The sequence below is a fragment of the Bubalus bubalis genome, chromosome 2, assembly GCF_019923935.1.
Source record: "Bubalus bubalis isolate 160015118507 breed Murrah chromosome 2, NDDB_SH_1, whole genome shotgun sequence".
In the NCBI taxonomy this organism is placed as follows: Eukaryota; Metazoa; Chordata; class Mammalia; order Artiodactyla; family Bovidae; genus Bubalus; species Bubalus bubalis.
The window spans coordinates 150574218-150596495 of NC_059158.1; the positions used below are offsets into that span (position 1 = coordinate 150574218).

Here is a 22278-nt window from a genome sequence, read left to right on the forward strand (position 1 = left end):
AGGAAGAATTTCCTTCCTTTTTAAAGGCTGAGTAATATATCATAGTTCGTGTATGTGACATTTTCTTTACCCATTCATCCTAGATAGACGTTTAGGTTGTTTCCATATCTTGGTTATTGTGATAAACATTGGAGTGCTGATATCTTTTTGAGGTTTTTTTTATGTGTCCAACTCTGCAACACATGGACTACAGCATTCCAGGCTTCCCTGTTCTTTGTTTGTTTGTTTGTTTTTAAATTTTATTTTATTTTTAAACTTTACAATATTGTATTGGTTTTGCCAAATATACAAGTCTTTCAATGCCTGTTTAGTTAATATTCAGAGATGATTAGCTTTAGTTTCTAGCAGAGGTAGAATTTGGGTATGTGGAAGGAAGAGACAATATGTGGCAGGAATGAGGGAAAGTGCCTGGGCATTCAGGAGTCATTATGCCCATTGGTCTTCAAGGTTTTCTTCTCTAACAGTCTCCAAGAGATCTGCAGAGTTGGCTTTTAGTATGGAACAATTGATCAAATCAAAACCCAAACTAAGCAAACAAACATACAAACAAAACCCCCAAATGAATAAAATCCGTATTTTAACAGGCAGGGTATGGAAGGGAAGGAGAAAGCCAGATAATGAAAGGTGAAAGAGATGATCAAAACTGTTCTCTCCAGCCCAACCCCATTTATACCCCTTCTTCCCTTACACCAGAGCACAATTTCAAACAGTTCCTAATGGATAGGGCTGCTTAGGGCGGGAATAATAGGGCCATGGAACAGGAAGTGATTTAGTCTATGAATTTTATTTATTTTTTCTCATGCATCTGCTCTTCTCACTGCTTTTCTTCAGAAGTATGTCCTCTTTATACTTAAAATAATTCCTCTCTAGTTGGATGAAAAATTATACTCTACTCTTATGTGGAAATGTCTTTTTAAGCTGCTTTACAATTTAGATTAGGAGTATGTAAGCAGATTTGGGTAATAGTTATTTAGGGAATAGTAATAGATTATACATATATATGTATATATGCCATGTATAATTATTTTATCTCTCAAAATCTATGATCTGAGCATTTGCCAAGCACAATGTGCTTGACCTTATTGAAAGGAGATTTCCAGATAGAAGCTTAATCTTTCTGCTGCCCCTTGTCATAAGGTTCTTATTATTATCTTTAATGGACTATGAATATTTGGGTTGATAAGTAACTTTGAGTCAAGGATTGATTTACATTTGATTAACTAAAGCCGTTTAAATATCTCTTAACTTCTAAGTTGAAAATGAGTACCAGTAGAACCTGAAACTTTGTTATATTTCAGTATTTTATGTCAAATTGGTTAAGTCAATATGAATAAAAGATAACATCAACGACATCTAACTAGTTCTTTGACTCTGAGGCACTTAGATCTAAAATCAGATAATGAATTAAAAGTTAAATTTTTCTAATTGACTATGATCTTGAGAGTTGAAGAATATTCTTATAATTTCATATGCACTTAAATAGTGATGAAGAATTAGACTATAATGAAAATGAGTACTCAATTAAAATTAAGCCACTGAGTGGATCCTGTCATAAGTGGAATTTAATTTACAAGAAGGTTTTACAGAGAAAAGTTATTGGAATTTTACTAAGAGACCCAGAGGAGAAAATGTGAAAAGAAGAGCTGTAGGACATATTAAAAGAATTGAGGCTGTTTATTCCAAATCTTGGAAAAAAGTAAAGTGAAAGGAAAAAAAACCACCCAACGTAGTCATCTGACAATAATGTTTATATACATATTCATATTTTGGAAAGAGAAAAGTTGTTCTTTGTGTCTAGTGAAAGCAAACTGAGCCAAATCCTTCTCAATTCCAAGAGGGAGTGAGATTAAACTCACCTTAGAATTCATTGTCTGCTTTATTGCCCTGTAGTGATCAACCTAGAGAGAAGCAGCAGACTCAAATTTCAAATTGAACTGGGTCAATCTTAGTCCATGCTAATTCAACCAATTTTGATGATTAAAAAGTTAATAGATTTCAATGTTCAAAATAACTTTTGATCTCTTTGAATTTGGCTTAGACCTTTCACTTGAATTTGCCATGCCAAAAATATGTGAGAATAATACGAGAAAGATGTTTCTGCAAAATTCATTTGTATAAGCTATTCTAAACCTAGGTAGAATACAAGATTTTCTTTCCATACTTCTATCTTTTAGGATACACTGGGTAAGGATAGCATTCTCGTTTTTTTCTATATTTTCAAAGTGAGAAAGGGATTGAAATAGTTTGTCATATAATTCATGCACTTCAGCCTCTTTCATGTGAAATTCCTAATAAACTGATGTAAATGATCCTTTTGTTTTAAATTACCATAGTATTTGTTTTAACTCTGCATAAGATGTATTTGAACACTCACATGCAGCATACTCATGGAGAAGGAAATGGCAACCCACTCCAGTGTTCTTGCCTGGAGAATCCCAGGGACGGTGGAGCCTGGTGGGCTGCCGTCTATGGGGTTGCACAGAGTCGGACACGACTGAAGCGACTTAGCAGTAGCAGCATGCAGCATACTCAGTATGCATATCCTGGGATAACCATCTTCTAACCTTTCTCCCTCAATGTCAGTCACATCTCTTTCCCACCGTAGCACCTCCAAGTTGACTACACTTAAGCCACTGTTGTGAAAAGGCAACTCAAAACAGATATTTGTTATTTTAAAATTTATATCTAGAACAAACTAAAACTGTATAATCATGCTTTTCAGTATTTTTAAGATAGTATTTTCTTTAGATAATCACCTAGAGATGCTTTATTCATCCAATAAAATTTAAATGACTGTCTACTCTGTACCAGGCACTGATGTTGGTCCTGAAGGCAGGCACATCAGTGAACAAAGCTAACCAAATCCTCTGCCCACATGAGGTTCACTTTCTAGTGGGATAAGACAGATATTTTAAATAAGACACAGGATGATATGTTAGAAGGCAATGAGTGCTGTGAAGAAAGAGTAGACTAAGGAAATAGAGTGCTGAGGGGGATATTGCTATTTATTTCCACTCTTTTTTAGATTCTATTCCCATATAGGTCGTTACAGAGCATTTAGTAGAGTTCCCTGTGCTATCCAGTAAGTTCTTACTAGTTATCTATTTTATATCTAGTAGTGTGTATGTGTCAATCCCAATCTCTCAGTTTATTCCTCCCCTCCTTAATACTATTCTGTAAACATGAATTTGTTTTCTACATCTGTGACTCTATTTCTGTTTTGTAAATAGGTTTATTTGTACCACTTTTTTTAAGATTCCATATATAATCAATATCATATGATATTCGTCTTTATCTGACTTACTTCACTCAGTATGACAATCTCTAGGTCCATCCATGTTACTGTAGATGACATTACTTTATTCCTTTTTATGACTGAGTAATATTCCATTATATATATGTACTACATCTTCTTTGTTCATTCCTCTATCAATGGACATTTAGGCATATTGCAATTTTAAATAGGTCTTGCCAAGAAGAAGAATGACTTTGAGTAAAGACTTGAAGGAATCGTTAAACTTTAGATTCAAAATTTGATGTTTTCTTCTTAAAATTTTAATGTTTATTACTGAAATCATTGGCCTGCAAGAAAATTAAACCAATCAATCCTAAAGGAAATCAACCCTGTATATTCATTGGAAGGACTGATGTCGAAGCTGAAGCTTCAACACTTTGGCCCCTTGATGTGAAGAGTCAACACATTGGAAAAGACCCTGATGCTGGGAAAGATTGAGGGCAGGAAGACAAGGGGGCAATGGAGGATGATGGTTGAATAGTATCGTTAACACAATAGACATGAGTTTGAACAAACTCTGGAAGATAATGAAGGGCAGGGGAGCCTAGTGTGCTGCAGTCCATGGGGTTGTCAAGAGTCAGACATTACTTAGAGACTGAACAACAATAACTGAAGTCATGAATGGGAAGGAAAGAGTGAATTATTTTATTAAAGAGAAATCTCTGAATGGAAAGGATGTATTTTTATCTTTGTATTTCCAGGTGTTTCAGAGGTATCCTTTTTGAGGTTTCCTCTATTTTACCATCCTAGGACATATCTGGCCCTTTTACTAGATTGAATGGGAGGGGGACCGAGGACATTTATCCATGTATCTTCAGAGCCCAGCATGGTACTTGGCATATGGTAGGAGCTAAATAATGTGACCTGAAAATCTAAACTGTTTTATTGACATATGAATTTTTTTATTAAACAGTTAGGGACCATGCCATGATAGAGGTCATTTATTTTATAGAACTCATATTTATATAGTCTTTGGTTACTTTTCCTGACATTCTATGAGTGTATAGACTTCTCTTCATTAAGGTTTCCTTTGCACTTTTAGCATCAAACTACAAAAGTGCTCTGGTAGTAGGCATTTAAATGATCACTTAAGGTTATAGTCTAAATCCTAGACTATGCACCTCTTCTACTAAGACTGAGGCAACTAAAATATCCTTTGATGGTAACAGTGATTTCTTTCAGACTCGTTGGAATGAAATAGCATTTGGGGACCTATTAGCTAGAAGAGGGGATTCCAAATAATAGCTCTTTGTTCAGAGTATCTTGAGCGATTCATAGATAAGTCAATTGGCACCTATCATTTGAAACTCATCAGAGGCCAATGTAGTTAAGTGGAATATAAAGGATAGTACAGGCAGTAAACAGAAGACTTGTAACAATATAATGTGCAGTGAAAAAGAGACTGGAAGATCAATAAAAGCTGCAAAAAAGAACAAAAAATATAATTAAAGGGGCAAAAAGACATATTGAACACAATCTCAGGGACTATTTCAGACAACAGTAAATGTCTCCTCAAATATACCTTTAAAAGACAGAATGTAAAGTACAAAATAGTCCCAGGGAGAGAAGAAGAGAAATACCAAATAGAATTGTAGGAATAGGCTAACAAGAGTCAGATTGCTTATGCTAATTTTTACCTTTCTTTAAAATAATTAGATGGTGTCAGATAGATCAGGGAATCTGAAATTCTTATCTGAGAAGAGGATCAGTTCAGTTCAGTCACTCATTCATGTCCGACTCTGTGACCGCAAGGACTGAAGCACGCCAGGCTTGCCTGTCCATCACCAACTCCCGGAGCTTACTCAAACTCATGTCCATAGAGCTGGTGATGCCAACCAGCCATCTCATCCTCTGTCATGCCCTTCACCTCCTGCCTTCAATCTTTCCCAGCAACAGGGTCTTTTCCAATGAGTCAGTTCTTCGCATCAGGTGGCCAGAGTATTGGAGTTTCAGCTTCAATATCAGTCCTTCCAATGAATATTCAGGACTGATTTCCTTTAGAATGCACTGGTTGGATCTCCTTGCAGTCCAAGGGACTCTCAAGAGTCTTCTCCAACATCACAGTTCAAAAGCATCAATTCTTCGGTGCTCAGCTTTCCTTATAGTCCAACTTTCGTATCCATACATGACTACTAGAGAAACCATAGCTTTGACTAGATGGACCTTTGTTGGCAGAGAAGAGAATAGAGAAAACAAAGGGAAAAATATAAACAGAGGTGTTATTTTAGGCAGGTATGACTGAGTACAGTAGATAAATTGGCATATATAAGACAACTGTGAAATTTGCAGTTCACATGCTAAGTTTTGCCAACTAAGTACACTTATTTTAGGTTCTAAGAAAGTTAAATATTATTTTAAAAAATATCAGGAGGTAAATGTTTCCTGACTTACCTCCATTTTATGAAAACATTTGGCTACACATGACTTCCTCAAGAACAGAAAATAATACTTTCAGTAGAAATTATTTTTTGACAGTGTATTTCCATGACTTGAAATGAAGGTTTTCACCTGCTGAAATACATCAGAGATACCTAGGACATTTTCCCAATAAATTTACCCCTACTGAGAACCACCACCTTGGACATTTGATTAACTTATAATATTCTTTGGAAATGTACTGAACATGATCACTTTTACTTCCTAAAATCATCAGCCTCTGTCCTGAATTACAAATAAAGAATGGTTGACAAATTAAAATGTAAAATAAGGAAATCATATTATGAGAAGTGACATGCAAAGATGATTTCCCAGATAGAAACAGAATTCAGACTGGCTAACTGTGTTTTAAGCCAGTGTCTGTCAGGGAAGTCTTGTTATCATGCATTAATTACATTAATTCATTACATACATTAATTACTTATTGTGCTTTCCTCTGTGCTAATTCCAAAAACTTTTTAGTTTAGTGGCTGAGAAGGTAAATCATGACTATTTAAAGATAAAGTATTAAGCTTGAGATCTTGAACACTGGTTCCAAGGTTGTAGATATAAGAAAACTTTGCCTCAAAGATTATTTGATAAGTTAGGTGAAGGATAACATACTTTTGGTTAACTCTGCTCATGGAGTCTCATGTATACACTGATACGAACACCTATAAAATGTGCTAGATAGTACTCCAACTTTCTGAAAGGAACTTGTACTTTGCAACTAAAGGAGGCATTGTATTTCTAAAGAGCAGTTTACAACAGAAAAATGATGAGGTTTTACCATTTTAACCCTTGAAAAGCTGAGTGCACTTTGTTAAACTAGAAGAACATAGAAACAGAGGTCTAGAAATCATGTATTGTGTTCCTATTGTATACCAAGGTTGGGGTGTGTGTGTGTGTGTGTGTGTGTGTGTGTGTGTGTGTGTATGTGGTAAGACTGGAGGTGAGTGATAGGATAGAAAAGGATTTGACACCATGGGGTCCAGAGCTAAAAATGTGAGGAAAGGAAAAGAGAGAATTAGTATACTTCTATCTTTGATAGCGGCATTTCACCCTTGAAGTGAGAATAGCATCGTGATCGTCCTTACTTATGTGATTTCAACTCATGGCCAAATTTGTTTCATTCATATCTCTATTCATTCCCCCAACTTCTGATTATTTGAAGAAATCCCAGATATGATATTAGTCTATCCTTAAGTATTTCAGTATATATCTTAAAAAATGAAACTTCTTAAAAATATAATCATAATGCTATTATCTGTCTTAAAAATTACACTGAATACAATATATCAATTTAGTTTCAAATTTCCTCAATTATTACTGAGGTATTTTCCTTTATAGTTTATTTTTAATAAAATCAAAATGTTGGGGGCTTCCCTGGTGGCTCAGTGGTAAAGAATCCATCTGCCAATGCAGGAGACACGACTTCAATCTCTGGTCTGGGAAGATCCCACATGCTGTGGAGCAGCTAAGCCCGTGGGCCACAACTATTGAGCCTGGGCTCTAGAGCCTGGGAGCCGCAACTTCTGAGCCTGTGTGCTGTAACTGCAAAGCCTGAGTGCCCTAGAGACTGCGCTCAACAGCAAGAGAAGCCACCACAGTGAGAGGCCCAGGCACCGCAATGAACATTAGCTCCTGTGGCTAAGTTGTGTCTGAACTCTTTTGAGACCCCATGAACTGCAGCCCACCAGGCTCCTCTGTCCATGGGATTCTCCGGGCAAGAATAGTGGACTGGGTTGCCATTTTTGAACTTGCATCTCCTGCATTGGCAGGCAGATTCTTTACTACTGAGCTACCAGCGAAGCATCCTGGATATAATTAATTCTACCAAAAAGCAAAATGCAATGTATTTTCAGATGTTCCATAGTGCTTGCTTTTGCATCAGTATTCATAGAACAATACAGTTTAAGTTTCTTTATGATCCTAAAGCTCAGGGAAGGGGCAGCACTTGAGATAAGTTCATCAAACACAAGAGGTCTGTGGAATACAGTTTGATAGATAACCTTGAAGATCCCTTTTAGTTCTAAGCCTCAGAATACTGATGAGCTGTATGGTACACTTCAGTGTTATTTCCCTTAAGTTATACTTGAGCAAAGCTAAGGAATACTAATAGGGAAAAGACAGACACATAGCATTTCAGCTAAATTGAAGTATTTCTGGGTTGTCAATAATTCTACAAGTGGACTGAGGATAGACAAAGTATTGATACGCTTCAGTTCCTCTTTCAAGCAAACCAAAACACCTGCCAGTGAGAAGAGCCTACATTTGAAGAAAAGAGGTCAGTAACAGGATAACAACTTCAAATCTAGAGAGTATGGTTTTATCAAATATACTGTGCATTTATTTAATACATTTGCATATTGTAATTTTGGATTTTTTTTTCAGCTAGCTGTGCTTTATATTTTGTATTCTGCTAAGATTCACACATCTGTTTCTTTAGGCACAAACAGCACACATTGTCCTGGAAGATGGAACTAAGATGAAAGGTTACTCCTTTGGCCATCCATCCTCTGTTGCTGGTGAAGTGGTTTTTAATACTGGCCTAGCAGGGTGAGTAATGCTTCTCTTCCAAGGCTTTCTTCTTCCTTGATATAGAGGAATAACTGGATGATATGACTCATGGTGGGAAGTTGAAATCACCGCATCATCATTATCACACTACGCATTATCCTGAAGTTGCCTTGTTCTTGTACACAGCTCGAACCTTGGACACAAACTCCTCCCTGTGGCTGTAAATGAAAGAGAATACAGACACTGGTGTTCCCCTGGTGAAAAAGAACAAAATTAATTCTAGAAACTTAGGGTAGGTAATCCATGGGAGACCTGGTACATAGATCTGATATTTTCAAAATTTATCAAGTGAGACTGAATTTAGTATTTAAGACCTGCTAATAGATATACATCAATGAAGGTAAGAGTAGCTACAGAAATTATGCAGCTGCTTTTATCTAGCCAACAATTGTTCATCTGGCAACCAGGAGGCTGAAGTTCTGGTCTCAGTGCTAATGGTAACTGATAATGTGATATTGAGAAAATCACTCAGGCTTTCTAAGTCTTAGTTTCCATATGTAAAGAGTGAGGGAATTGGATCAGCGAGTAATTTATAGCTGGGGATTTAAAAATTATGTCTTAAAAAATTAGGTGGTTTCAAAAGGTTTCCATTAGAGATTCAAAAGACTAAACTGTAAAATAGTTGATGAATTCTTTAGGGAAATTCAGTTAGCCTTACCTAATAAAGACAAGCAGGCATTGTGTTAACTGATATTGAAGATATTGATTGACCAAGCTTCCATTATATCTTTAATGTACATTCTTCACTAAACTCTTGCTCCCTGTTTGAAATAAAGAATATTAGATTATTTTTAAAATAGTTCCACTGGTGAGAACATTAAATTACAGAGTATGAGACCTGTTTGCAAAGTTTTGCTTCACCAGGCAATTATTTAAGCCTTTCGACAGCACTAATTACTAGCTGTGTTAATATACCTGCCAACAAACAACTGTTTAATATAGATCAGAATGATGGAGGGCACTAGAGTTTTCTTCTTTGTGATAGATTACGGGTAATAAATCTTGTCACATCACAAAAGTCAAACAGGACCTGATGGATTAATTTGCTTCCAACACTGCAGTTCTCTAAGACAAGCTGTATTTATTCATTTACTGGAGAGAGCATTGTAAACTTATGTTTAAAGGGAGCAGCCAGTTCTTTTATGGAGAGAAAGAAGAAAGGAAGTAAAATTAAATTAATTAAAGGCTTTTTTTTTTCATGTAGAAAAAGGCGTTCATTAATAAGGTTAGTCCACAGAACCTATTTTCCATTGAGAAATGCTGCTTTCCTTCATTGGGTGGCTCACCCAGTAAGGTGGTTGATAATTAAGGGGGTTATTTTGTTTTTCATCTGCAAGAAAAGCATTTATATTGTGTGTAAGCTTTGGTTTAAAAAATTATTAGTTCCTGACAGGCCAGAGACATTTGAGAAATTAGCTGATGGGGGTGTGGGTAGGTGTAAATATCACAGCACTTTCGTCACTTAAGAGTTTGCTGAGCTGAGAAGTTATTCTGTTGACAAGGGAGTTCTGGGAGGAGTTATTCTGGGTGGGGTTGAAGAATTCATGTTGACTACTGCCGGAGCAGAGGTTTTGAGGTTGTCATTCTGTCCCCCTCAGCACCTAAATTCAATTTCAATAGTAATCCACAAGAAAGACTAGGTTTAACTCGCTCTGTGGGAAGTAAAAATGTAGGAGAGTGGAAAAAATCTCATTGCAGTGTATTTCAAAATATGGAATAGCTATAGCTAGATCCTGAATAATATTTCATATTATTAAGAATAAACATTTTATATATAATTTTATTTATTATAGAACAAAAACAAGAATACATGTATTTTTATTTTTCCCTCCTTACACTTTAAAATAAAGCTCTCTGCATTTATTCTTAATTCCATATCCTTACTTTAAAATAGTTACTTGGAATCTTCTAATTTAGAAGACAGAAATGCTTTTGATCAATTTTTGTAGCATTGATTTTATTCAATAAAAAATACTATCAAACATATACTATCAATAATAACGATAATTATCAAACATATACCTCTCTATAACTAAAATACTTAAAAATCAAGTATTTAAAAATTTATTAATTTTTTTCATAGAGAATAAATTAGTATTTTAAATATTCAATAAATTTTAACAAACATATATACCAGGCAGCCATCATTGATGTAATCAGTATGTTCTTCAGTATGCTAAAGGATAAAAAGACTTCTCAACTTTTGACAGTTAGTATTTTGGCAAAACTGTCATCCATCAGTAGTAAATATCAGTTTGGACTCACTCATATCTGGTACTAGGGGAATCATTGGGAATTAAAATATCTATAAACTTTAAATACAGCAATATTGGGATGGGGAACACATGTGCACCCATGGCTGATTCATGTCAATGCATGGCAAAAACCACTACAATATTGTGAAGTAATTAGCCTCCAATTAAAATAAACAGATTAATTAAAAGATTAATACCTTATGAAGAATTTTTCAAGGTATTAAAAATTTAAGAAACTGAGGGAATAGAAAATTAAATGAGAATATGCCGTAGTGCATGGAGAGTGAAAAAGTTGGCTTAAAGCTCAACATTCAAAAAACTAAGATTATGGCATCTGGTCCCATCACTTCATGGGAAATAGATGGGGAAACAGTGGAAATAGTGGCAGACTTTATTTTTTTTTTGGGCTCCAAAATCACTGCAGATGGTGACTGCAGCCATGAAATTAAAAGACGCTTACTCCTTGGAAGGAAAGTTATGACTAACCTAGATAGCATATTGAAAAGCAGAGACATTGCTTTGCCAACAAAGGTCCGTCTAGTCAAGACTATGGTTTTTCCTGTGGTCATGTATGGATGTGAGAGTTGGATTGTGAAGAAAGCTGAGCACTGAAGAACTGATGCTTTTGAACTGTGGTGTTGGAGAAGACTCTTGAGAGTCCCTTGGACTGCAAGGAGATCCAACCAGCCCATTCTAAAGGAGATCCATTCTGGTGTTCTTTGGAAGGAATGATGCTAAAGCTGAAACTCCAGTACTTTGGCCACCTCATGCGAAGAGTTGACTCATTGGAAAAGACTCTGATGCTGGGAGGGATTAGGGGCAGGAGGAAAAGGGGAAGACAGAGGATGAGATGGCTGGATGGCATCACCAACTCAATGGATGTGAGTTTGAGTGAACTCCAGAAGATGGTGATGGACAGGGAGGCTTGGCATGCTGCAATTAATGGGGTCACAAAGAGTCAGACACGACTGAGCGACTGAACTGAACTGAACTAATGCCATAGTACTTAAGAGTCTTTTCATATCAGTAATATCATGGGATACATTTCCATATTTTAGTGTAAAATTTACCTAAGTTTGGCAATATCTAGAGACAAGCTTGTAAGACTATTCTCATGTTCTTTAATTTTTAAGAGTCAAATAATTCAGATCATGTATGCAGAATCAGAATAAATTAGATAATGTATACAAATCAAGAATTTGTTGGTAATTTTTTGGCATCTTTATTCAGGTACCCGGAAGCTCTTACTGACCCTGCTTACAAGGGGCAGATTCTTACCATGGCCAATCCTATTGTTGGGAATGGTGGAGCCCCGGACACTGCTGCACTGGATGAATTGGGACTCAGCAAATATTTGGAATCTGATGGGATTAAGGTAGTACCAGTGATGACCATTTAAAAAGTATAGTTGATTTTTTTTAGAATCTAGGCTGGACAAAGTTTAGGCCTCTGTCCTGTAGTAAAAATAATTAAATGTATAGTCTCAATCTCATTTCTAGGTATATGAGAATAAGTTTTAGCATGGAACTATTCTGAATTTCATTTCTCAGGGCACTCTGTATTTATGCTTAATGCTGTGGATGAAATGTGGCTTCATTTGTAAAAATGTTGTTTTAAGTTCAGATAACAGCGATGCTACAAGAATTTGTGTTGAATCACTTTTTAAAAGGATTTTAAGAATCAACTCTGTATCAGCTATTTATATTTTAAATCTTACTCTTTATGTATGCCAGCCTAAAAGTAAATACAATGAAAAATTTCTATTCAGTGTAAATTTGGGTAATATCATGGAGATATGAACCATATAAACTATTCAAAAATTTATACAGGGTGCTGAGAAAGGAGATCTAGTTTAGCCTTCTGATTTGGCAAACCTGGTAAGACTGTCCCCCACACGACAATTAAGGTAGTGACTATATATCTTAAAAAAATTTTTTTATCATATTTTGTTCTTCAAGTCTCCAAAATTTTAACCATTTTGTTGGTAGGTAATAAAAAATTTGAGCTGACTCAAGTTAAAAGAGTTGGATAGCATTTTGTGATCACTTTAAAAAACTGACTGCCTGTCTTTCTAGGTTGCAGGTTTGCTGGTGCTGAATTATAGTGATGACTACCACCACTGGCTGGCTACCAAGAGTCTAGGACAGTGGCTACGGGAAGAAAAGGTGAGAAATATCCAGCAGCCAGCATCACCTAAGGATGATTGGTGGGGTCCTGGAAAGTTGGGAAGGTGTATGTAATTGCAAAGGGCCAAACAGATGAGGCAGATCACACACTTTGGGATCCTTTTGTTTCAGAGAGCGCTTCCTTCTGTTACTATAGGCTGAATGTCCAGAACTCATTCTTTAAACAGAGGAATTTATCAGTTCAGTCGATCAGTCGTGTCTGTCTCTTTGAAACTCCATGGACCACAGTACACCAGGCTTGCCTGTCCATCACCAACTCCTGAAGCCTAATCAAATTCATGTCCATTGAGTCAGTGATGCCATCCAACCATCTCATCCTCCGTCGTCGCCTTCCCCTCTCGCCTTCAGTCTTTCCCAGCATCAGAATCTTTTCCAATGAGTTAGTTCTTTGTATCAGATGGCCAAAATATTGGAGTTTCAGCTTCAGCATCAGTCCTTCCAATGAATATTCAGGACTGATTTCCTTTAGGGTGGACTGCTTGGATCTCCTTGCAGTCGAAGGGACTCTCAAGAGTTTTCTCCAACACCATAGTTCAAAAGCAACAGTTCTTCAGCGCTCAGCTTTCTTTATAGTCCAACTCTCACATCCATACATGACTACCGGAAAAAACATAGCTTTGACTAGATGGACCTTGACTAAGTAATGGCTCTGCTTTTAAATATGCTGTCTAGGTTGGTCATAACTTTTCTCCCAAGGAGCAAGCATTTTTTTAATTTCATGGCTGCAGTCACCATCTGCAGTGATTTTGGAGCCCAAAATAATAAAGTCTGACACTGTTTCCACTGTTTCCCCATCTATTTGCCATGAAGTGATGGGAACAGATGCCATTGTCTTGGTTTTCTGAATGTTGAGTTTTAAGCCAACTTTTTCACTCTCCGCTTTCACTTTCATCAAGAGGCTCTTTGGTTCTTTTTTGTTTTCTGCCATAAGGGTGGTGTCACCTGCATATCTGAGGTTATTGATTCCAGCTTGTGTTTCATCCAGCCCAGCGTTTCGCATGATGTATGTTGCATAGAAGTTAAATAAGCAGGGTGACAATATACAGCCTTGACGTACTCCTTTTCCTATTTGGAACCATTCTGTTGTTCCATGTCCACTTCTAACGGTTGCTTCTTGACCTGCATACAGATTTTCTCAGGAGGTAGGTCAGGTGGTCTGGTATTCCCATCTCTTTAAGAAGTTTTCCACAGTTTGTTGTGATCCACAATGTCAAAGGCTTTGGTATAGTAAATAAAGCAGAAGTAGCTGTTTTTCTGAAACTCTGTTGCTTTTTTGATGATCCAGCAGATGTTGGCCATTTGATCTCTGGTTGCTCTGCCTTTTCTACATCCAGTTTGAACATCTGGAAGTTCATGGTTCACGTACTGTTGAAGCCTGGTTTGGAGAATTTTGAGCATTACTTTGCTAGCCCGTGAGATTATATTTTCAGTTTATCCACTAGGTGGCACTCATACACGCTTGGTGAAAGTGAAAGTCGCTGAGTAGTGTACAGCTCTGTGTGACCCCCATGGACTATTCCATGGAATTCTCCAGGTCAGAATACTGGAGTGGGTAGCTTTTCCCTTCTCCAGGAGATCTTCCTCACCCAGAAATCAAAGCGGAGTTTCTTGCATTGCAGGTGGATTCTTTACCAACTGAGCTACCAGGGAAGCCTTTCTCAATCTGGAAAGGGGTTAGAGAAAATTTTAGAATTCTCTGTAGTCTGGAACAACTTAACTACTCCATCCACTTTTAACCAGAATCTAGATATGTAACTTGTGCCATAGATTCTTGTACCAGCTCAGTCATTAACTAGCTGTGTAACCTTGCTCTGGTCATGCAATCTTTCTTAATTTTAGTTTTTAATGAATGTGAACAGATTGCCATCAGGTCTTGTTGGGCTTAAAGGTAATGACTCAATGACATATAATTGGATATCATCTCATTTGAAGTAATAAATGAAAAAAGTTACTAACTTTACTTTGCATGCTAAATCACTTCAGTCATGTCTTACTCTTTGCAACCCTATAGACTGTAGCTCACCAGGCTCCTCTCTCCATGGGATTCTGCAGGCAAGAATACTGGAATGGGTTTCCATCCCCTCCTCTAGGGAATCTTCCCCACCCAGGGATCGAACCCACTTCTCTTATGTCTCCTGCATTGGCAGGCGTGTTCTTTACCACTAGTGCCACCTGGGAAACCCTATATCTGCCTTTCTTTGAGTATTATTTTCTAATCAAATAAGAGTATTCTCCTGGGTTGAATGTCAGACATACTTAGAGTAATTAGAGTTAATGGACCTGCTATATTAAACCTCATTTCTACCATTATAGTAGTTGCTTTTTCTTAAGTTGCTATTGGGCCTGTAATTGACAGAATATTAATCTGAAAAATTCTGACACTCTGATGAGTATCTACTGCCTGTGTATGCTTAGGTGCTCAGTCATGTCTGATTCTTTGTGACCCTATGCACTGTAGCCCGCCAGGCTGCTCTGTCCATGCCAGGCAAGAATACTGGAGTGGCTAGCCATTCCCTTCTCCAGGGGATTTTCCCAATCCAAGGATCAAACCCAGATCTCCTGCATTGCAGGCAGTTTCATTACCATCTGAGCCACCAAGGAAGCCCAAACATCTACTAATTGGGGCTCAGTGTTGCGTCTTCCTAACAATTAAAAAGAATATTGATCTTAGTTTCCTGGATATCATAACTGCTAAATGTTAAAAGAGATAATAAAGCATCTGTATTATCTCCCAGGTCTTTTCTAGTTTCTTTCAATCATTATCTGAATTTACCTCTTTGTGGTTGTCATTAATGTTTCCTTTGTGTTATATAGGCACCTGATATTATAACTGCTTTGTGTCAGTATTAATAGTTTAAGTATAAACTTAATCCATGGTTTGTTAGCTTGTTTTAAAAATGTGCCTTGAGTCTTCTTCCATAATCATAGACACATAGAGTAGAACAGGGTCAAAATAATAGCCAGTTTACCTCCTTCTATGGACAGGTGAGGGAAGACACCTTGCTCATACATCACTCAGATAATTGGTGAAAGTAAAAAGAACTAGAATCTGTTTCTAGTTTCTGGAAAAGACCCTGATGCAGGGAAAGATTGAAGGTGGGAGAAGAAGGGGACGACAGAGCATGAGATAGTTGGATGGCATCACTGACTTGAGGGACATGAGTTTGATTAGGTTCCGGGAGTTGGTGATGGACAGGGAAGCCTGGTGTGCTGCAGTCCACGGGGTCACAAAGAGTTGGACACAACTGAGTGACTGAACTGAACTGATATATATACTAATGTGATATTTTTTCTTATGTATACATACCTATGACAAAATCCAATTTATAAATTAGGCACAGTAAAGGAACATCTGAATTTCCAGCATCACTACTCTTGTGCTTTGGAGCTAATATTAAGTAAAATAGGGCTCCTTGAACACAGCACTGAGATATTGCAGCCATAAATCTGGTAATTTAGTTGGCTACTAAGTGACTCAAGGTGGGATTCGCTGGGCAAAGGCGTGGCTCACATACACTATTCAGAATGGTACACAATTGAAAACTTATGAATTGTTTATTTATAAAATTTTCCATTTAAAAAATATTTTTAGACTATTGACAATAGCAGTAACTGAAACCACAGAAAGCAAAACTGGATACGAGGGATAGATACCACATCTATCCCTATCTAATCTAGTCAAAGAAACTAAATCAAGTGGAAGTGTTGCCTGATTGACTAATAGACTAGGCAAAATTTAACACAGGTGCTTAAGAAGCACCTCCAGGAAACTCGGTGGGGTGGTGAAGGACAGGGAAGCCGGCTGTCCTGCGGTCCACAGAGTCACAAAGAGTCGGACACAACTGAGTGGCTGAACAACTAGAACCATCTCCAGGTAAACCCACTGATTGCCTACTATGTGCCAGAATCATGTGTTTGCATATAATTTATGTAATTTTTTTAATTGATGTAATTTTGCTTATGGAGTTCACTTCACAAATTCTTTTAGTTTAAAATATACATGTATATATAAAATTTTGTTACGTGTTTAACATCCTGGATTAAAGGTAACAAAACTTAGTAGAAGATCGATGTTCAGAATTTCTCATTTTTCATTCTGAGGAATGGTCTGGGTATTAAGAGTCCTATGCCCAGCAGGAACAGCAATTTACCTTGTTCTCACAACACAGTCATGCTAGATCAGAGAAAAGAAGGAGTAGGGAAATTATTTACTGCTCAAGTAGACAGATGATGTTAAGTTGGTAACTTGAAAACACTATGCTGGACCTAATTTCCTCGAATTTTACTGTCACTACCCTTTTTTTTTTTTGTTCTTCCACAGGTCCCTGCAATTTATGGAGTGGATACAAGAATGCTGACTAAAATAATTCGAGATAAGGTATAATAATCATATTTAGCCAAATCTATGTTTATATATACGTATATACGTATATATGTTTATGTATACATACATACATATATATACATATAACTATGTATACATATATATGTATGTATGTATTTTTTTCCTCAGTGCCCAAAGAACCCATTGGTATGTAAAAGAACAAATCCAGCCCATTTCTGTCATTTGGGTCTCTGTCATCCTGTTTTACTTTTTCAGTTACTTGATGTGACTTTCAAGACTGAATACTTGATTGGGATGTTTGTTCATGAGTGGTTTTGAGATTAATTCCCTCAGCAGTAGTTAATTCAGTGCCCACTCTATGTTCACAATCCCAAGTAAAGCCTTGGTGATGCAGCTCATGTGACAGGGCTAGTGAAACAAGTGGAGAAGCGAGCTAGATGCATAAGAATTTTGCCTAAATTGAATACCTACTTGCTGAAAGATGCAAACCAGGAAGTGTACAGCACTAGGGCTGTTATTTATTTAGTCCTCTTGAAGGAGTTTGTGAAATTTGTGAGTATATTAAATGAGCCCTCTATGTGCTACCTCAAATAGTCTTTCTTTTTTTTTTTTTTAGACAAAACGGACTTTATTTTTTTAGCTAAAATTTTTTTTTTGCTGTTTTTTTTTAATTTTATTTTATTTTTAAACTTTACAATATTGTATTAGTTTTGCCAAATATCGAAATGAATCTGCCACAGGTATACCTGTGTTCCCCATCCTGAACCCTCCTCCCTCCTCCCTCCCCATACCCTCCCTCTGGGTCGTCCCAGTGCACCAGCCCCAAGCATCCAGTATCATGCATCGAACCTGGGCTGGTGACTTGTTTCATACATGATATTATACATGTTTCAATGCCATTCTCCCAAATCTTCCCACCCTCTCCCTCTCCCACAGAGTCCATAAGACTGATTTATACATCAGTGTCTCTTTTGCTGTCTCGTACACAGGGTTATTGTTACCATCTTTCTAAATTCCATATATATGTGTTAGTATACTGTATTGGTGTTTTTCTTTCTGGCTTACTTCACTCTGTATAATAGGCTCCAGTTTCATCCACCTCATTAGAACTGATTCAAATGTATTCTTTTTAATGGCTGAGTAATACTCCATTGTGTATATGTACCACCACTTTCTTATCCATTCATCTGCTGATGGACATCTAGGTTGCTTCCATGTCCTGGCTATTATAAACAGTGCTGCGATGAACATTGGGGTACACGTGTCTCTTTCCCTTTTGGTTTCCTCAGTGTGTATGCCCAGCAGTGGGATTGCTGGGTCATAAGGCAGTTCTATTTCCAGTTTTTTAAGGAATCTACACACTGTTCTCCATAGTGGCTGTACTAGTTTGCATTCCCACCAACAGTGGAAGAGGGTTCCCCTTTCTCCACACCCTCTCCAGCATTTATTATTTGTAGACTTTTGGATCGCAGCCATTCTGACTGGTGTGAAATGGTACCTCATAGTGGTTTTGATTTGCATTTCTCTGATAATGAGTGATGTTGAGCATCTTTTCATGTGTTTGTGAGCCATCTGTATGTCTTCTTTGGAGAAATGTCTATTTAGCTCTTTGGCCCATTTTTTGATTGGGTCATTTATTTTTCTGGAGTTGAGCTGTAGGAGTTGCTTGTATATTTTTGAGATTAGTTCTTTGTCAGTTGCTTCATTTGCTATTATTTTCTCCCATTCGGAAGGCTGCCTTTTCACCTTGCTAGTAGTTTCCTTTGTTGTGCAGAAGCTTTTAAGTTTAATTAGGTCCCATTTGTTTATTTTTGCTTTTATTTCCAATATTCTGGGAGGTGGGTCATAGAGGATTCTGCTGTGATGTATGTCAGAGAGTGTTTTGCCTATGTTCTCCTCTAGGAGTTTTATAGTTTCTGGTCTTACATTGAGATCTTTAATCCATTTTGAGTTTATTGTTGTGTATGGTGTTAGAAAGTGTTCTAGTTTCATTCTTTTACAAGTGGTTGACCAGATTTCCCAGCACCACTTGTTAAAGAGATTGTCTTTAATCCATTGTATATTCTTGCCTCCTTTGTCAAAGATAAGGTGTCCATATGTGCGTGGATTTATCTCTGGGCTTTCTATAGTAAAGTTGCAGGATATAAAATCAACACACAGAAATCCCTTGCATTCCTATACACTAATAATGAGAAAACAGAAAGAGAAATTAAGGAAACAATTCCATTCACCATTGCAACGGAAAGAATAAAATACTTAGGAATATATCTACCTAAAGAAACTAAAGACCTATATATAGAAAACTATAAAACACTGGTGAAAGAAATCAAAGGGGACACTAATAGATGGAGAAATATACCATGTTCATGGATTGGAAGAATCAATATAGTGAAAATGAGTATACTACCCAAAGCAATTTATAGATTCAATGCAATCCCTATCAAGCTACCAACAGTATTCTTCACAGAGCTAGAACAAATAATTTCACAATTTGTATGGAAATACAAAAAACCTCGAATAGCCAAAGCGATCTTGAGAAAGAAGAATGGAACTGGAGGAATCAACCTACCTCACTTCAGGCTCTATTACAAAGCCAGTTATCAAGACAGTATGGTACTGGCACAAAGACAGAAATATTGATCAATGGAACAAAATAGAAAGCCCAGAGATAAATTCAAATAGTCTTTCTTAAAATTGTTCCAGTGACCAAGATGAAGGTAAGTTTGTCTGTTGCTTTTCTATCTGCTTGCTGAAATCTTTGACCCTTCCTCTGAGAATGTCTCATCACCATCTGCTTCCTTCTCCTTGTTATAAGAGGTGGACACTTTTTTCTTACATGAAACCTTCATATCCCAGACCAGAAAGAAACTTTATCTCGTGAATGCTAACTAAATTCCCTAAATGCCATTAAAGGTTTCTCATTATATTCTATACATTTTCTTGAAAAAGATAGATACAATTTCAAAGTGAGAAAGGTTCTCCAAGAAAATCTGTTGAAATTCCTTATTTGAATACATATTGACTCAGGTTCTCTGTAAACAGAAAGAAAGCTTTAAAAAGAAGAACATGGCCACATACTTATGACCAGAAGGAAGACAGAGGGAATGTTTGCAGTCCTTCTACTCTACCTCTGATTTCATTCCCTCCTCCATGATTTTCCTGAGAATAAATGTTCTAGGTTATATACGTAGATTATACATCCCAGGTAGACTTTTGCATTTTCTTAGCCCGATGATGTTGTGGGAGCAGTAAAGAATGATGAGAGTGCCAGATGGGAGGGGAATAAAATTGGGAAATTCAGCTGTAGAATTGGCAGATTGGATACAATATAGACAGGCTTAGTAATTTGGGAAAATATAAGACCATATTATGTTCTTCATGTGATATATTAGTTTAAGGTGAACGTTGCTTTTGTCAATGGTGTAGAAAATGGCAACTCACTCCAGTATTCTTGTCTGGAAAAATTCCATGAACAGAGGACACTGGCAGATGCATTACCTGGAGTCTCAAAAAGTCAGACATGACTGAGCACTGCTTTTATCAGAGGTAGTTAGGTTTTCAAAATCTGGCTGAATAGATTAGCAAGCAAAATAGTGGTATTGCCTATTATATTTGATTATGAGTAATATGGGCTCATATTAAAAATGTATGTTGTGGCTTTTAGCTCTGTGAGTCTTAGGTTGGAGAGTAAGGGTGTTTTTCATTTAGCATGCTTAAAGTAAAAGGGAATAAGAACTGAAAACCAAAGTTCAAAATTCAGATTCAGATTCAGATCAGTCACTCAGTCGTGTCCAACTCTTTGCGACCCCATGAATTGCAGCACGCCAGGCCTCCCTGTCCATCACCAACTCCTGGAGTTCACTCAGACTCACGTCCATCGAGTCAGTGATGCCATCCAGCCATCTCATCCTCTGTCGTCCCCTTCTCCTCTTGCCCCCAATCCCTCCCAGCATCACAGTCTTTTCCAATGAGTCAACTCTTCGCATGAGGTGGCCAAAGTACTGGAGTTTCAGCTTTAGCTTCATTCCTTCCAAGGAAATCCCAGGGCTGATCTCCTTTAGAATGGGCTGGTTGGATCTCCTTGCAGTCCAAGGGACTCTCAAGAGTCTTCTCCAACACCACAGTACAAAAGCATCAATTCTTCGGTGCTCAGCCTTTTTCACTGTCCAACTCTCGTCCATACATGACCACAGGAAAAACCATAGCCTTGACTAGACAAACCTTTGTTGGCAAAGTAATGTCTCTGCTTTTGAATATGCTATCTAGGTTGTTCATAACTTTCCTTCCAAGGAGTAAGCATCTTTTAATTTCATAGCTTCAGTCACCATCTGCAGTGATTTTGGAGCCCAGAAAAATAAAGTCTGACACTGTTTCCACTGTTTCCCCATCTATTTCCCATGAAGTGATGGGACCAGATGCCATGATCTATGTTTTCTGAATGTTGAGCTTTAAGCCAACTTTTTCACTCTCCACTTTCACCTTCATCAAGAGGCTTTTTAGTTCCTCTTCACTTTCTGCCATAAGGGTGGTATCATCTGCATATCTGAGGTTATTGAAAGTTCAAAATTAGGAATCCATAAATATAGTCAAGGAATTCTGTGATTTGGACTATAAAAGTAAGTGGAGGCCACCATGAAACTTAATAATCCAGTATGGAAGTGAAAGATGGTTTTCACTGTCTTTCCCAGTGTTTGAGATAGTACTCTGGTTGTAATAATCACACTGAAATAACTGTCTGGATGATGTACTAGCATCAGCTCATTCCCAAGTTACTTTTTCCCCTAAGAAATATGTTTCAGAGGGAAATAAAGACTTTCTTCTATTCCCTTTAGTGCAACAATTTCCTCGGAGAAAAGCAAATCAGTAAATTATTTTGATCTCCTCCCCCTCTCAATAAAGTCATCATTATGAAACATAATATGCCATTTAAAAAAATCTTTTCCCCTCTCAATAAAGTCTTCATTACTAAACATAATATAACATTTTTCTAAATAGGTCAAACTAGATTTACTAATAAATAAGCTAATCTCAGGAGAGCAAAGAATAATATGAAGACATTTGCCATGTTCTGGCTGCTGCTACTGCTGCTGCTAAGTCACTTCAGTCGTGTCCGACTCTGTGCGACCCCATAGACGGCAGCCCACCAGGCTCCCCCGTCCTTGGGATTCTCGGCAAGAACACTGGAGTGGGTTGCCATTTCCT

The 22278-nt window shown here is 37.2% G+C and overlaps 1 protein-coding gene across 1 annotated transcript in view; it reads left to right on the forward strand.

Annotated features, from left to right (window-relative positions):
* Positions 1–22278, forward strand: part of CPS1 (carbamoyl-phosphate synthase 1) — a 144721-nt gene that overhangs the window by 12328 nt on the left and 110115 nt on the right. The window contains exons 2-5 of the mRNA XM_025278184.3: positions 8160–8269; positions 11776–11920; positions 12621–12710; positions 17053–17109. Of these exons, the coding sequence (XP_025133969.1) occupies positions 8160–8269; positions 11776–11920; positions 12621–12710; positions 17053–17109 (402 nt within the window). The remainder of the gene's footprint in view (positions 1–8159; positions 8270–11775; positions 11921–12620; positions 12711–17052; positions 17110–22278) is intronic.